The sequence below is a fragment of the Vombatus ursinus genome, unplaced genomic scaffold (genome assembly GCF_900497805.2).
Source record: "Vombatus ursinus unplaced genomic scaffold, bare-nosed wombat genome assembly UNPS02014786.1, whole genome shotgun sequence".
NCBI classification, from domain to species: Eukaryota; Metazoa; Chordata; class Mammalia; order Diprotodontia; family Vombatidae; genus Vombatus; species Vombatus ursinus.
In genome coordinates this window covers 47,486,307-47,501,801 of record NW_020954564.1, presented here as the reverse complement: position 1 = coordinate 47,501,801, position 15,495 = coordinate 47,486,307, and the positions used below count along the sequence as shown (strand labels likewise).

Sequence of the window (15,495 nt, the reverse complement as noted above, 5' to 3'; positions counted from 1 at the left end):
ATATGAAGAAATTTTGGCCCAGAGAGGGAAGTGACTTGTCGAAAGTCTGTTTGTAAGTAAGATATCTGGCGACTGCTGGAGTTAACTGTAAATAAGATTTTTGAAGCTTGATTTTCTGATGGAAAACTTACCTCTTTATGTAGAAATGAATAAGGATTTGCTAATTTAGTTGGCTAAAGGTCTAATTCTCTCTGTATGTTGCATTTTTATTATATGAATGTTTACAAGGCCTATGTATATTTTTTTAATATTGCAGTTTGTTCACATCAACAACTTAAAACTCATCTGCAGAGCACATCAACTGGTGCATGAAGGGTATAAATTTATGTTTGATGAAAAGCTGGTGACAGTATGGTCAGCTCCCAATTATTGCTACCGTTGTGGAAATATCGCCTCAATCATGGTCTTCAAAGATGTAAATACAAGAGAACCAAAGTTATTCCGGGCAGTTCCAGATTCAGAACGTGTAATTCCTCCTAGAACAACTACGCCGTATTTCCTTTGAGGCCTTCGCCCATCCTGCTGATCCCTTTTCCTACCCTCCCCCCAAATTCCTTGTATTTACCCCTCTACAATATACTTTTTATTGAGCACTTTGCTGCTGAAATGCTGCCTCTTGCCTCCCCTCCCCCCCTTTTTATTTTAAATTATCTAAATTTATTGTGTATTATGGTGTCTATAGCAATGTTTCTCTTTTGATTTCCTCCCCATCCCATCCCCACCTTGGACTTATTTGCAAAGACTTTGAGAAATGTCTTAACATCCACACTGCTGCATGTAGTTCTTGCTTATTACTGGTTTGGGGGGACACAGGACATTTTTCCTTTTTTTAAAAAGCAAATTGGAAAGAACAGACCACACTGAAATATTCTCCTCCTCTTGTATTGTTCAGCTTTTTTTTTTTTTAAGTTTGGTAAGTTTTAAGAAATTTCAGCAGCAAAGTTATTATTCAGTGGGCACGATGGATTGTAAATGCCTTTGCGTTGTGTACACCTGTCCCAGCTGTAAACATTGTCCTTTGTTGGATGATATTTTAAGTGGCTACAAAATAAATTGGTCGAAAGGGCTGCCCTCTTTGTTGTTCTTTTAAATTCCAGGCAAAATGCAAATCCTGCTCCAGCTTATGACTTTGTACGTTAAAATAATTGTATCAATCTTTTTCAAATTTCCTTGTGTTTTTTAATAAAAGAATCTTAAATTAAACCCAGCTAGGTTAAATATTAGAAATTTCAACAACAACCTCCATTGTTAGCTTAAAGGTATACCTTGTTTGTTTTCCTAAGTAAGAATATATTAACTCTTTGGTTATCAGGTTTAGAACTTGAATTGAAATTCAATGGTATTTATTTTTTAAAAATCACTAAACTGTGCCTAAAGAACATAACTGCCATATGAATATTTTGGTTCTATCTTCTGTAGGTAGTATTGAAACATTTAATACTTGTAATGCTGATGTGTTAAGTTGATACCAGTTAGTGGATTGAGATTAACTCAGTTTACAATCCATCCACGAGTACCATTAAGTAAAATCATGATTTCTCTTGCTGTAACACTTGCCTTTCACCTTAAGGAAGAGTTTTGATTTGGTTGCAACTGGAAAAGTAAAAAGAGCCAAGGCTTCTTGTATATGTGAAATGTAAATCCCTAAAAACCTTGAAGCTTAAGAGGAAAACAAGTCAGAGCTTTACTTAAAAGTTCTCTATCATGTTTGAGGCTTTGTGTAAGTAGTCTGAACACCTACATTGGTGTGATGATCACTTCTTAATATGCAACTGTCTGCTAAAGAAGGACAAGTGTTCCAGCAGCCCATCTTAGAGCTGTGGGTGCGAGTCATGTTGGCTTTGACCATTTTGTGAACTATCTTGGTATTCCTTGACTGTGGTTCATTTTTGTCATTCCAGGAATCTTGTGAAGCCAGCCAGTTTTAATAAAGCACTTTAGTATCTGTTCAGGTAGTTTTGAAAATCAACTTTTCCCCTCTAGGTAAATAACCTCCAGGTCACCCTGAAATGCAATAAAAAAAATCACTGTAGCTAAAGTTCTCCTTGGCACATTGTTTTTCATGGACACTCTTGGTTTGGTTTTGTGTTTGGGGAAATGAAGAGCACAATTCCCTTTGGATTTCAATTTTCTTCAGTAATTGGAGATTCCGTTTTCCTTTCTCCTTCACTTTACCCCTTCCCTAACAGTTTCCTTTGTATAGCTTTTGATTATGTAGCTATTATCAGAAAAAGAAGTGGCTTGGACACTTTTCTGCACACACTTGAACTAATGTCAGGTCAGTAGCTTTGTATTACTGACTTGACCCCAGTTGAATTCAGGGGGAAAAAAAGGTATTTTTGTCTTATGGGACTATCCGTAGTTGTGTATTTTACTAATTGTGGAACACTGGAAATTGATGATTTTTTGATATATGATGCAAATGACTCCTGTTTGTTTTGAACACCTCCTTATTACAGTATTTTTTCCGTTATAAATTGTATTGAATTGTTCAGCCTCTACTGCTTTTAAGTTGTACCAATAAAACTAGTTATATCTAGTACCCTGCCCTACCCTCTGACACTTCTATTCCTATATCAATGTCATTGTTTAAATTCTCCCTCTAATGTGACTATTTCTTTTATGAGACTGCACTTGTATGTCACTGGTAAGGCATATGCTAATGATAATCCTGCATCCATTGCTTAATTGTGGACATGCCTAATTTCTTGTCAACAAAAGTGTAATAGCTTTTTGACACAAAGAATAAGGAACATTTAGATTTACGAAGTTGCAAAGAAGAGTGAATGTATTAGACTTTTGTAAACTTAAGAAGGAATATTTCGACTCCATCTCATGAAAAAGGGCTATGTACTATATAGAACAATAAATGTCTTTTGGTGTGGGAGCTAATTGACAGTCTTGATATGTTTGTAGGCAGGAGGATCTGTTACTCCCTTTGTAGGTTGTATGTGAAATCATTTGTGTTGTATTAATGGGGGTGACTTATTTTTTACTTTTTTCAACATACTTGGTTTCTAATAAAATATCCTAGGCTGTAGTGAGCACTGTCTGCTTCTAATTGCCATCGACTCCCTTTTGCTGACACCCTGTTATATACTTTAACCTTTTATTGCTTGATGCTTTTCACAGGAAAATCCTACTACTGTAAGTGGATTAAACTGGGTGCAGTGATAAGGGGCCTGGGTCCACAATACAGGTAGTATATAGCCTGCATCATCTTCTGTACCTGCATGTCTAGAAGTGTTAGAAGACATCAGCATCTACCCCAGGCATTTGAGGTGGATTATGGTGTTTCTGAAATATCGTTGGCTGCTTTACAAGTTGTATTTGGGTGGTGCTGACTACCCTTCGAATTCTCCCTTTTTTGAGGCTGGGCCAATTTTCTTTTCTTGTCCTCTTTTTAAAACTGATGCTTATATTGTGAAAGGATTTGGGACTATGCCTTTTTTCCAATTTGATTTATAACACAGAAACAGGATTCGTTTCCTGAAAACATCATTGGTAGGAGTGCTATATGACAGCTTCTGGAAAATGGTGCACTTTGAATCAGAGACTGATTGCAAGACTCCTTGTTCTTTGTGTGATTGTTTTAAAATGTTGACATTTGTAAAAACACTTTCAGCTCTTCAGATGAAAGGTGCTATTATTATGCCCTTTGTAAATGAAAAATAAAAAGCTTATAGGAAGTTTGTCAAGTAAGTATTTTATTCATTGTATGATTTTTTAGTAGGTGTATATGAAGAAAATGCTTCTGACAGTTGAAAAATGAAACCTGTTTTCATTCTTACCATTCTAGAATCCTAGAATTATAAACCAGTAGAGGTATTAGGTCATCTAATCCAATCCTCTCATTTTACAAATGAAAAAATATACTGTGAAATGAAATGACTTGTCATGGCTAGTAAAGCATGGCAACTGGAATTTGAACCCAGAACTCCTGAATCAGAGTTGAGCCCTTTTGTATTTTATAGTGAGCAGAATTGAACCTACTGTACTTTATTTGGATGATCTAACTCTTACCATGTGGCACTTGCTTACTCCAGTTAGATGGGGCTTTACAAAGCTTTGCTTCCTCAGACCTTCAGGCTTAGCTTGGGGTTATTACTTTGTGTAACATTCTTTTTCTAATCCTCTCAGCCCTGTCAGATGGTTAATAGTCATAATTGTGAACATGTTTTTATAAAGTGCTTTACTCACATTTACCCTTTGAAGTAGGTAATACAAGTAGTTTTACTATTGGACAGATGAAACTGCCTTCCAGGAGAAAGCAGAGATTTGAACCCCCAGCCTTCCCATTCCAAGTTCTTTGCCCTTCCCGCCCCATCACTCCCTTTTTGTAGTTATTGCTATTTTACACATGAGGATACTTGAAGCTTTGAAAGGGGACATGACTTGTTCAAGGCCATAAGGCTAAAATCCATATTCTGTGAATCCACTCCTTACCACCTATGCCATGCTGCCTTATTCATTCTGGATCTATGTGTAACAACAGTACAGTTTGGGGTTTCCCAGGGACTGTTTGAGTATGTTTAGTAGCCAAAGGTCTTGGTTTGAATCTGCTTTTTACAGGAAAAAGTATCAGTTCAAGCAGTTGCTAGATGCTTTAAGGCTATGGGACCATAGGATTTAGAGCTGAAAGAAGACCTTAGAGATATCTAGTGCAACCCCTTCATTAATTGTCTAAGGTCACAGAGGTAGTAAGTTGTATAGCTAGGATTTGAATCCAAGTTCCCTGACTCCAAATCCCCAGTGCTCTTTCCATAATACCATGCTGTTTTCACTGTTTCAGATAAGAGCAGTACTAGAAGTATTAGAAAACCTGACTGAGAAATAGGAATTCAGTTCTTGCTTTTATCTGACTTTCTGGTAGGATAGTGGGAGAATGGGAGGGAGAAGAATAGTAGGCTACAACCTATAAATCTGACACTTTATTATAGAACATTGTAAAAATATTAAGGGACACTGGACTGTTTTCTTCTGAGTTTCAGCTTTTTGAATGAGGGAATGAAATTTATTCTCATGTATAATTAGCAACTCCATTTTAGCAAAATCCTGCAGCTGTTTTAGAAATCTAGCAGTCCCTTTAGCAGTCTAGTTCAGTCCAAAAGTAATCAAGTACCTATTCAATCGATGTGTTTCCTAAGTGCTGCCTACCTCATGCAAGGCCCTGTGCTTGCTTAATGCTGGGGATATTAAAATGGAAGAACTGTACACAGTTCTTTCCCTCAAGAAAATTTTAATTCATAGGTAGTAAGACATTGCACATAGGATGCAAAGAGGAGGGGAGTTTGAGGATTGTGCAAAATCCAAAGAACATTTGGGATCACTTTCAGTGGCAGGTGGGGGTAGTCTATGGGGTCAGTGGTGGCTTCATGAAGGAGGTGGTAGTTGAGCCGACCCTTTGAAGGACAATTAGGATTTAACAGGTAGAGGTGTGGAGAGAGGGTGTTTCAGTTTGGTGGGCAGCTTACAGAAACGCATGAAGTTATGATGAGTCTTATTGGGTTGAACTGGAGAGGTAAGGTGGAGCGAGAGTGTAGATAGCCTTGAATGTAAGGCTAAGGAGCTGGTATTTTATTAGCTGGTAGGGAACCACTAAACCTTTTTGAGTGAGTGAGGAGATTATGAAGGAAGCGATGTGAGGAATGGAATGGGGGAAAAAACTGGGACAGGAGGCTATTGAAATAGTTTTTGAACTATTGGTTGAGACTAGTTGGTCTCTTTGCTCCACATCTGTACTACAAACACTTCATCCCAAAGGATATGTAGGAAAAAGCTTGGGTATGTTGGGTGAAGTCAGACTTTCTATACCTAATTATTTAATCTGAATGGGTTTGACAAATGTTACACCATGAGATTTAGGTGCTTTAGTCCCCCCCCTTCTGTGTTCTGTGGTGATCCTTGGGTCTTTTAGTGGATAGCATTTCCATGTGGGCTCTTAGTATAAGGCAAAACGGTTCATAGGATGATCCAAAATCGAGCGCGTAATTGAAGGAGGGGGTTGGAAGAGGTTTTCATCATTGCACCTTAGATAAGCACAATAGCTCCCATATCCTTTATGTTCTGCCTTTACAAATTTGCTTCCTCACAACCCTCCTGAGGCACACAAAGGCCCATTAAAAATGTAAATTGCTTTGCAAGCCTCAAAACACTATACATGTTATCTTACTATTAATGCAAGTTTTATCCTATTTTATAAGGAAAGAGACTGATGCCCACAGAACTCAACAGAATGGCAAAAAAAGAAAAAAAGAAAAAAAAAAAACAAACCACGAACCCAGTCAGGAGAGGTGGGTTTTAATTCCCGGCCTGTCACAGCCCCACATTGTGTTACCTTGGGCAAGTCCACTAACCTGGACTCGTTTCTTCATCTGCAAAATGAAGATGTCGGACTGGATGATTTCTTAGGAACTTAAGAATTTTGATTGGGGAAGCCACTTGCCCAGGGTCACACGGCTCCTATCAATCAATCAACAATTAAGCACCTACTATTTGCCAGGCTCTGCTCAACTCTGTGTCAGGATTGGACTTGATTTCCCGTTCTGACTCTTTTACCCCTACACTGCTCACCCCCCAGCCCTAGTCCCATCCGCCTTCGCTGGAGGGCAGCAGGAGGCTTGGGTAAGAACTTCACCAGGGTGCACCACCTCTGTGGTGCATAGGGGAGGTGCAGGAAGTTAGGAGATGTAGGCATGGGGGAGGGAGTTGCGCGCAGGTGCCTGGTGCGCTCGTTGCAGTTCCTCTCTGGGGCGCACGATGGCGCTTTAACTCTCTTCGCTCGGACTCGTTTAGCGGTAGCTAAGGCGCCTTTGCCGTCACCTGCAACCTCAACCGAACCGTCTGGACAGGCAAATCCGGAGGGACAGTGGGGCGAGCCACTCAGCAAGCGAGTGGGCTGCCACGCTAGCCACCCAGCCAATCGGAGGCGAAAAGAATAGGCGGAGGGGGCGGATCTACTACAAGTTAGGTTGAGGCGTGGGGTGCTATCTCCCGCCCCTCGGCAGCTACCACCGCCGCAGCTGCTGCCGCTGCCGCCGCCGCCGCCGTCGCCGCCTCCGCCGCCGCCGCCGCCGCCGCCGCCGCCGCCTCAGCCTCGCGAGCGCAGCGGCCGCCGGAGCAGCTCCCGCGGCGGAGCCGGGGCCGGGGACGGATGGTCAGAGGAGGCCGCCAGCAGCAGCCGCGGACCCGCCTGCCCTCCAGGTGAGCTGGGGGCCCGGGCGGGGGGGGGGCGATCAGCCGCGGGGAGGAAGGTCGAGGCCGAGGGGGGCGTGAGGGGCAGCGGCCGGGAGGGCGCCTGGGCCGGGGGGGCGGCGGCGGCATCGGGGGCCGGGGCCGGGGGTCGGCAGCAGGCAGCGGCCGGGAGGGCGCGCTGCCCCCAGCTCCCCCGGGCAGGTCCCCGATGGAGTATTGTGCTCCCTCTGGGCAGCACATTTTGGGAAGGATCGTGACGACCTGGAGAAGGTCCAGAGTAGAGCGGAGAGGATGGCGAGAGCGGCGGGCACCGGCTGTTGGAGCGTCGGTGCGCGGAGGCAGCGCGGGGGACATGGACCTGCCGCCTCGGAGGCTCGGGGGGCTGTCCGGGACTACCAGGACGAGCAGAAGGGGGGCTCAGACTTGTTCATGTTGGCCCCAAAGGGAGCGATGGGGGAAGTGGCAGAGGTGGAGCGGTCGGTGAGGAAAGGCTCCTGACCCGGAGAGCTGTCCAGAAGTGCCTCGGGAGGGGAGCGAGTTCTCCATCACCGGAGGTCTTTGAATGGAGGCTGGATGACCACTTGTTAAGGAAGTTGGAGAGCTGGGGGGTTCTCGACCTTTTTTGTGTTGTCGTAGACCCCTTCTCAGAATATTGTTTTTAATTGCGTAAAGTAAGATATTGAGGATGAGAAAGGAGACTAACTGAGATATAATTATCAAATACATATTAAAACAAAACAAGTTTACAGACCCCAGGTCAAGAACTACTGTTGTAGAAGGAATTTCTGCTTTGGTACAGGTTCCATTCAAGTCAACAAGCATGTATTAAATTGGTCACAACATGCCAGTCACTGTGCTAGGCTCTAATGATACAAATGACCAGCCCTTGAACATGCAATTCTCTTCCTAGCTCCCCTGGCTTCCTTCTAGTCTTAGCCAAAATCCAACCTTCCATAAGAATCCTTTCCAGACTCTCCCCTGATGCTAGTGTCTCCCACTGTGATGATTCCCAATTTAACTTGGAAATACCGTGTTTGTGTATAGTTATTTGCATGTTGTCTTCCCAGTTAGACTGTGAGCTCCTTGAGGGCAGGGGCTGTTTTTGTCCTTCTTTGTATTCTCAGCTTTTAGCACAGTCTTAGCACATAGGTGCTTAATAAATAACTTGTTGACTTGCTTTCCCCTGGGTTGGATATACCTTAGATACAATTAGTCTAAAGTAAGTATGTAGACTAGTAAATGCAAAATATATAAAAAGTAAATGCTAAGTTATTTTGATGGGGAAGGGAAAGAACTGTTAACAGATGAGGGAATTATGAAAGGCCTCTTGTAGAGGGTGGCATTTGAGCTGCGGGTTGAGGAAAGCTCAACTCACAGATGGACATGAGATGAGAGCAATTCAGATATAAGAGATACCTTGTGGAAAGGCTCTGAGGTGAAAGATGGAATGTTTTGTATAAGGAACTTTAACTAGGACACTTTGGCTAGAACAGAGAGTATATGAGAGAATAATGTGACATCAATTTATAAAAATAGGATAGAGCCAGGTCATAAAGGGTTTTAAATGCCAAATGGAGGAGTTTGTTTTTTTTCTTAAAGGCACTAGGGAGCCACTAAATTTCATGAGCAGAGGAGTGGCATGGTCAGACTTGAGTTTTAGGAATATCCATTTGGCAAAGGGTGTGGCAGATTCCTTAACAAAGGGGAGAGATGTAAGCAGAAAGATCAGTTAAGGGGTTACTGTAGTAGTCCATGATGAGGATTTGAATAGAAAAAAGGGGGTGGTTATGAGAGATGTTGTGGAGAGAAAGTCTATGACAGAGGTGGGGAACCTGTGGCCTGGAGGTCATATGTGGCCTTCTAGATCCTTGGGTGTAGCCTTTTGAGTGAGTCCAAGTTTTACAAAACAAATCCTTTTATTAAGGGGATTTATTCTGTAAAGTGTGGATTCAATCAAAGAGCCACACTTGAGGACCTAACGGGCCACATGTGGTCTCAATGCCACAGGTTCCCCACTCGTGGTCTATGAGATTTGGCAACTGATTGCACATGGTGGGGGGTGAGGGAGAGGAAGAATTGGGGATAATTTCTAGGTTGTAAAGTTGGGTGATGGGGTGTATGGTGTTGTCCTTGACAGAAGTAAGGAAGTCAGGAAGAAGGATGGATTGAGGGGAAAAGATAATGAGTTCTACTTCGGTTATGTGGAGTTAGGGTTGCCTTTGAGACATCCAGGTAGAGATGCCCAGCAGGTAGTTGTTGATAGGTACTGGAGCTCAGGAAAGATGAGGACTGGGTATGTAGATTTGGGATCCATATGCATAGAAATAATTGAACTCACTGAGATCATTGAGATCACCAAGAATGAGTACTGCATACAGAGAAGGGAAGGGGGCCCATGACAGAACCCTGGGGTACAGTCACACATAGAGAATAGGACATGGATGATTAAGCAAGGGAAACTGAGACTGAAAGGTCAGAAAGGTAGTAGTAAGAGAAACAAGAGAAGAATGTAATGAAAAGCAGGTATCAAGAATGTAGAGTTTGTACGTAGTAACAGCAACATTGTGTGATGATCAACTGTGATAGACTTAGCTCTTCTCAGCAATACAATGATCCAAGACATCCAAAAGACTCATGATGGAAAATGCTGTCCACATCCAGAGAAAGAACTGTGGAGTATGAATACAGATTAAAACAGACTATTTGTACTTTTTGTTTTTTCTTTCTTGTGGTTTTTCCCTTTTGTTCTGATTCTTCTTTCACAACATGAGTAATGTGGAAATATGATTAATATAATTGTATAATCTATATCAGATTGCTTGCTGTCTTGGAGAGGGGAGAGAAGGGGGCGAGGAAGGAGGGAGAAAAATTTGGAACTCAAAATTTTATAAAAGTGAATGTTGAAAACTATTTTTACATGTAATTGGAAAAAAAGAAAATACTACTAAGTGGAAAAAAAAGAATATGGAGTTTGCCAATAGTGTTAAATGCCATAGTGGGGCCAAGAAGGATGAAGACTGTTAAAAAGTTATTAGGTTTAGCAGTTAAGAGATTGTTGCTAATCTTGGAGAGAGCAATTTCAGTTGAGTGGGTGATCTGGAGATAGATTGCAAAAAGTTAAGAATTAGGATCATGAGTAAGTGGAGGTAAAGAGTATAGATAGCTTTTTCTAGGAGTTAGGCTGTGAAAAAGGAGGATAGGGAAAGGGAAAAGGATGGATGGTAGGTTGAAGGGATAACAAGGTCAAGTGAAGTTGTTTTTTTGGTTTTGGTTTTTTTTTAATCTAGGATCCCTTAGCATGTCTTTAGGCAGCTGGGAAGGAGTTAGTGGATGAAGAGAGGTTGAAAATTAGAAGGGATCTTTAAGGACTACCCTTCTTCTGTTTCACAGAAGACTAATGGGGATAAGATCAAAGGCAAAAGTAGAAGGATTGGGCTTTGCTAGGAAAAGGACCATTTCTTTCTTACAGACTGGAATAAAGGACAGAAGAATAGGGATGATGATGAAGCAATCTGAGCAGTGGAGTAGGGGAGAAGAGAGAGGTCATGATGAATGACCTTGATTTTTTAAATTTAATTTAATTTTCAGTGAACAAAAATCTTTTTTTCTCTCCATTTTACCTCCCCCTCCCATTGGAAAAAAAGAAAAAGAAAAACAAAATCCTTATTACAAATATGTATAGTCAAGCAAAACAAATTCCAGCATTGATGTCTCAGTTTTCTCTGTAAAATCCTTTGCTGAAAGTAAGTAGGAAAATGGTGGTGTTGGGGACTTGAGCAGAGAAAGTTTAGAATAGATACAATGGGATCCTGCAATAGAGAGTCAATCAGGGAAGAGTAAAAGGATTGCTATGTAGCTGTAAGGGCCCAGGTGAGATGAGATGGCATAAATTTGTGGTGGGCCCAATTAACACAGTTTGGTGACTTCCTCCAGCTGTTTCCAGAGGCATATGAGTAGAAGCAGAGGAGGTGTATGGTGAAGGTAATCCAGGATTAGAATTTGGTAAAGGATGAGCCAAACAAAATAAGGCAAAGGGGCAAAGAGTTAGAGGGTAGGTGCAAAGTTGAATTAGTTAACTACTACATATTAGGATTCTGAAGGGATAAAAGTGAGGCAGGAATAGGGGTGATAGATTGGGAAAGGTTGAAAGTGACTGAAGGTTTCAGTAAGGATGAAAAATAGGTTTAGAAGGGGTGAGGTACAGGGGGAGATGGCAAAATAGGAGGTTATGTTAGGAATTTCAAAGTTCTGGATTTTGGGGGTGGAACATTTGGGGGGTGATAATGAGATTAAGGGTATGACCATCTCTGCATTTCAGCTGTGCTGATGTGAAGAGGCAGCTTCTGTGAATCATGATCTTGATGCATTGGGTATATGAGGGAACATCAACATTTTTTATCAGAAGAGGTTGGAGTACAGAATAAGACCAAACAAGTTGTTGAATTCCTTGAAAAAAAAGGGAGATTGATGTGGAAGTGGGTAGATAATTAGATATAGACTATTCATATTTGGATAATGAGGTTGTTGAGTGATGTTGGCAGGTTGGATTAAAAGATTTCTGAGATTCTGTGATGAAATGATGAGGCAGTGGCTGTGAAAGAGCTGCAAGGTAAGAGGAACTGGGGGGTTGTGATGGAGAAAGTTGGGTTGAGGGTGAGAAGTGGGAGAATAGCTTTGTCAGTAGCTTTGAGGTTCTTAGCTGTGAGAGGAAGGAGAGGGAGGGCATGAGGTTGTGAGGGAATAACCTTTGAGGGACAGTAGGTATGGTTAGCCGTGGATATAAGCAGTTTGACTGAGGGACTTTGGACCCAGAGAACTAAGCTTGAGGGGCATTTGGTATAGAGGGACGTTATTAATAAAGCAGTGGTAATTAGGGACTAGGCTGTTAGGGTCAGTGGGCATGGAGGGGTCAGAATATGAGGGGGTTGGTTGGTTATATGGATAGGCTGAACTGTGAATAACTGTGGGTACTGGCACTGGACTATAAAGAGCAGAAATGACAAGTGGTCTGGATTGTAAAGAGTAGAAGAGTGGGACTAGGTAACCTGGGCTGTGAGAGATAGAGAGTATGGAAGACTGTACTCTAGGGGATATTGGACTCTACTGTCAGTGTAGTGAGCATAGGTGGTTTGGGTTTGGGTTTCTTTGCTTACTTTTTGTCTGGATATCTGAAAGTCAGTGAACTGAAGAGGAGGAAGAAAAAGGGCCCAGATGACTAAAAACTAGAGGATTGTCTGTTGATGGAAAGTTCGTTGTGTTTTATAGATTCCATGAACAGGTCACAGCAACTTTACACAGTCATGAAGGACTGAGCATGAAGTTCATAAGGCCCTTTAGGCATGACTGTGAATGGCAATAGGTATATATGGGGCTGATCTGGTCTGTGGGGGACAGTCTATAGTGGTACCTGGCATGAAGGTTAGTGTGTGGGATTTTAAGTTTGCTCAAGTGATAAAAGTATTTAAGCATTGTGATATGAGCAGGCACTGTATAGGGTACAGTGGTCATAAGGGAGCAATAGTCCTCATTTGGTGTGAATAGTGAATGTGGGACCTTAGCACTCAGGATTTTCCAGGCTGGGGTTATGAAGTGGTTTAGAGAGAATTGGATCTCAAGATGGCAGATTAATTTCTGAATTGATACTAGAAACTCAGGGTCCCCTCCCTCCACCCTGCCCCAGCCCCTTCACTCTCTAATAACTGCTTTATCTATTTGGTCTCTAGACTAACTGGCACAGTGGAGAAACCGCCTCGAAAACGGAAAACCAGGTAAGCTCTGGGTCTTATTTGCTTGTAGTATTTGGCTTCTGAGGCTCAGCCTTGCCTTTTTGCTCTTTTTCAGTCAATGGTATATACACCCTGTCCAAATTCTTCCTTGACTTGTTTAATATGTACACTATAAATACATAAAGCACCTATCTTTTGAGTATTGTCTTTCTCTTAGTGTAAACTTTTGCTTATCTGGGACAGTGTAGGTCATGGATAATTGAAATCCATTAATATTCCTAAATTCTTATTTTAGCCTGTAATTTTTTTTGCTCAATATTAATTTTTTTCATTCAATTAAAGTCTGCCTTCTTTCCTTCTCACATTCTTCCCCCACTGAGAAAGCAAGAAAAACAAAACCCCTATTATAGACACATATAGTCCAGCAAAACAAATTTCAAAGTTGGTCATGTCCAAAACAAAATGTCTCATTATGCACCCTGAATCCATCCCCCTTGTTCTCTGAAGGTAGGTGGTATGAGTCCTCTGGGATCATTAACTTGTAATTTAAATTTTTTTTAAAGTGTTACTAGGTTTTTGTTTTTACGTCATCTATATTCCCCACTTTATTCTTCCCTCTCAGAAGGCTATGCCTCATAATAAAGAAAGAAGAAAAGAGGAAGAAAGAAAAAAATTAACTAATATATGGGAAAAGTCTATTATATGCAGTGTACCACACACATGATCCCTCATCTCTGCAAAAAAGTTAAGGAAGTGTCTTATATCTGTTCTTTGGGGCTGAGTTTGATTGTTACCATTTTACAATTTTCAGTTTTGATTGTTTCATTGTTGTTCTTTCTGTTTACATTGTTATAATTGTTATCTATGTTGTTTTTCTAGTTCTTTTTATTTTCCCTTTGTATCAGTTCATGTAAGTATTTTTATGCTTCTGTATTCATCATGTTCATTGTTTCTTACAGTGCAATAATATTCCACTATATTCATGTACCACAATTTATTTAACTATTGTATCTACTTTGTTTCTAGTTCTTTGCTATTACAAGAAGTGGTTTATAATTTTACCTTCTTTCCTGCAACTCTTTTATTAGAACTTTTAGCAAGTTTATTATTTTATTATTAAAGTCATTGCCTTTTTTGACTTACTCGTTGAAATAAGCAATGAAGTATCTAAAATATAGGGAACTGGAGAGGAGAAGCAGAAGAGTTTGATAACCCACAGATTAGAGAATTGTCCCTTGAATCCTGAAAGTTAAAGTTGCCCTTTAAATATACCACTAAGACACTTCAGCAACTCTGTAGTTATGTAGTTATTTTAAATGGAGGCCCAGAAATAAATCATTTAGAGTGAAATAGTCAATCTGTAACTATTGCCATGAATATGCTTATTAAATGATTGGAATTATTTTGAATAAACCTCATAGGTGGCCATTTTATTGATAAACTATTAATGATAGAAAAGAAAATGGCCAGCCACTTTTCTAACTCCTTACAATGGCAAAATATTATTAGTAATGGATGAAGCTTTGCTGTCAATATACTAGTGGGCTATACCACTTGTAGAGTAATACATTTTTGGAGGTAAATGTAAAAGTTTATATATGATGTAGAGACCTCAGGCCATTAGTTCCAGCTGCCTCATAGCTGAGAAAACTGAGGCCCAGAGAAGTTTGTAACTTGCCAACATGGGTAGTAAGCTTCAGAGATAGTTTTGTCTAATATATATAATGTATGTATTTATGTGTATAATTACATACATATATATCTGTTTGCATCTTTATTTCTCTGTCTCTCTCTATCTCTCCCTCTCCCCACCTTTATCCCCCGCCAAGGCCTTCTGATAATATTTTGGACATGACTGTTAGTTCTTAAAAGGTCTTGGAGCCTTGAAGGCTCTGGTAGGTCCTACCAAAATGGATAAGTTTCAAGTATAGCCTTGGCCCTGTTTCTTATGCAAGGAACAGCCTGGCTTCTTTCAGGTAACCTTATTTCTAGAAGGTTAGTCAATAGATGGTGAGTATAGCAGCTCATAAAGAATATCTTTTCATGGGACAGCTAGGTGGTAGAGTGGACGTAGTACAGGGCCTAGTGTGAGAAAGACCTGAGTTTAAATCCAGCTTCTGACACTTATTAGCTGGGTGACCCTAGACGAGTCACTTAACCTTTGTTTATCTTAGTTTATTCTTCTATAAAAGGGGGTTAATATTAGCACCCTACCTCCCAGGGTTGTTGTGAGGATCAAATGAAAGAATATTTGTAAAGCACTTAGCACAGTGCCTGGCACATAGTAAGTGTTAATATAAATGTTAGCTATTATTATTAATTATCATAATCATCTCTTGGTTTACTTAGTTGTGATGTATATTGATGATGGGAGTAGCTGCATTGAAGAAATCATGTATCTCTTGAAATATTAGCCTAGGTAATGAAATTAATAAAATTCATCATTCTCTTGCTTTATTTTTTTCTGGCGCAAATAAAAAACAATCTGAGTGTGTAGTGGCAATAGATTAAGGGTACATTATAGAGCCTTTAAAAATTTATTGATTCTTTTTAAATATTGTTGTCATTTCCACCA

General features: G+C 40.7%; 2 protein-coding genes across 4 annotated transcripts in view; both read left to right on the top strand.

The window, feature by feature from the left end:
- The window catches only part of LOC114047166 (serine/threonine-protein phosphatase 6 catalytic subunit), a 44,207-nt gene extending 41,163 nt beyond the window's left edge, over positions 1 to 3,044 (top strand). Inside the window, exon 7 of the mRNA XM_027867934.1 lies at positions 257 to 3,044. Coding sequence (XP_027723735.1) covers positions 257 to 505 — 249 coding nt within the window. The 3' untranslated portion in view covers positions 506 to 3,044. The remainder of the gene's footprint in view (positions 1 to 256) is intronic.
- Positions 3,045 to 7,120: 4,076 nt separating this feature from the next.
- LOC114047355 (protein SCAI) overlaps positions 7,121 to 15,495 on the top strand; it is a 211,957-nt gene continuing 203,582 nt past the window's right edge. For all 3 annotated transcript variants that reach the window (XM_027868164.1, XM_027868163.1, XM_027868165.1), the window contains exons 1-2: positions 7,121 to 7,203; positions 12,918 to 12,962. In XM_027868164.1, the coding sequence (XP_027723965.1) occupies positions 7,154 to 7,203; positions 12,918 to 12,962 (95 nt within the window). In that variant the 5' untranslated portion in view covers positions 7,121 to 7,153. The remainder of the gene's footprint in view (positions 7,204 to 12,917; positions 12,963 to 15,495) is intronic.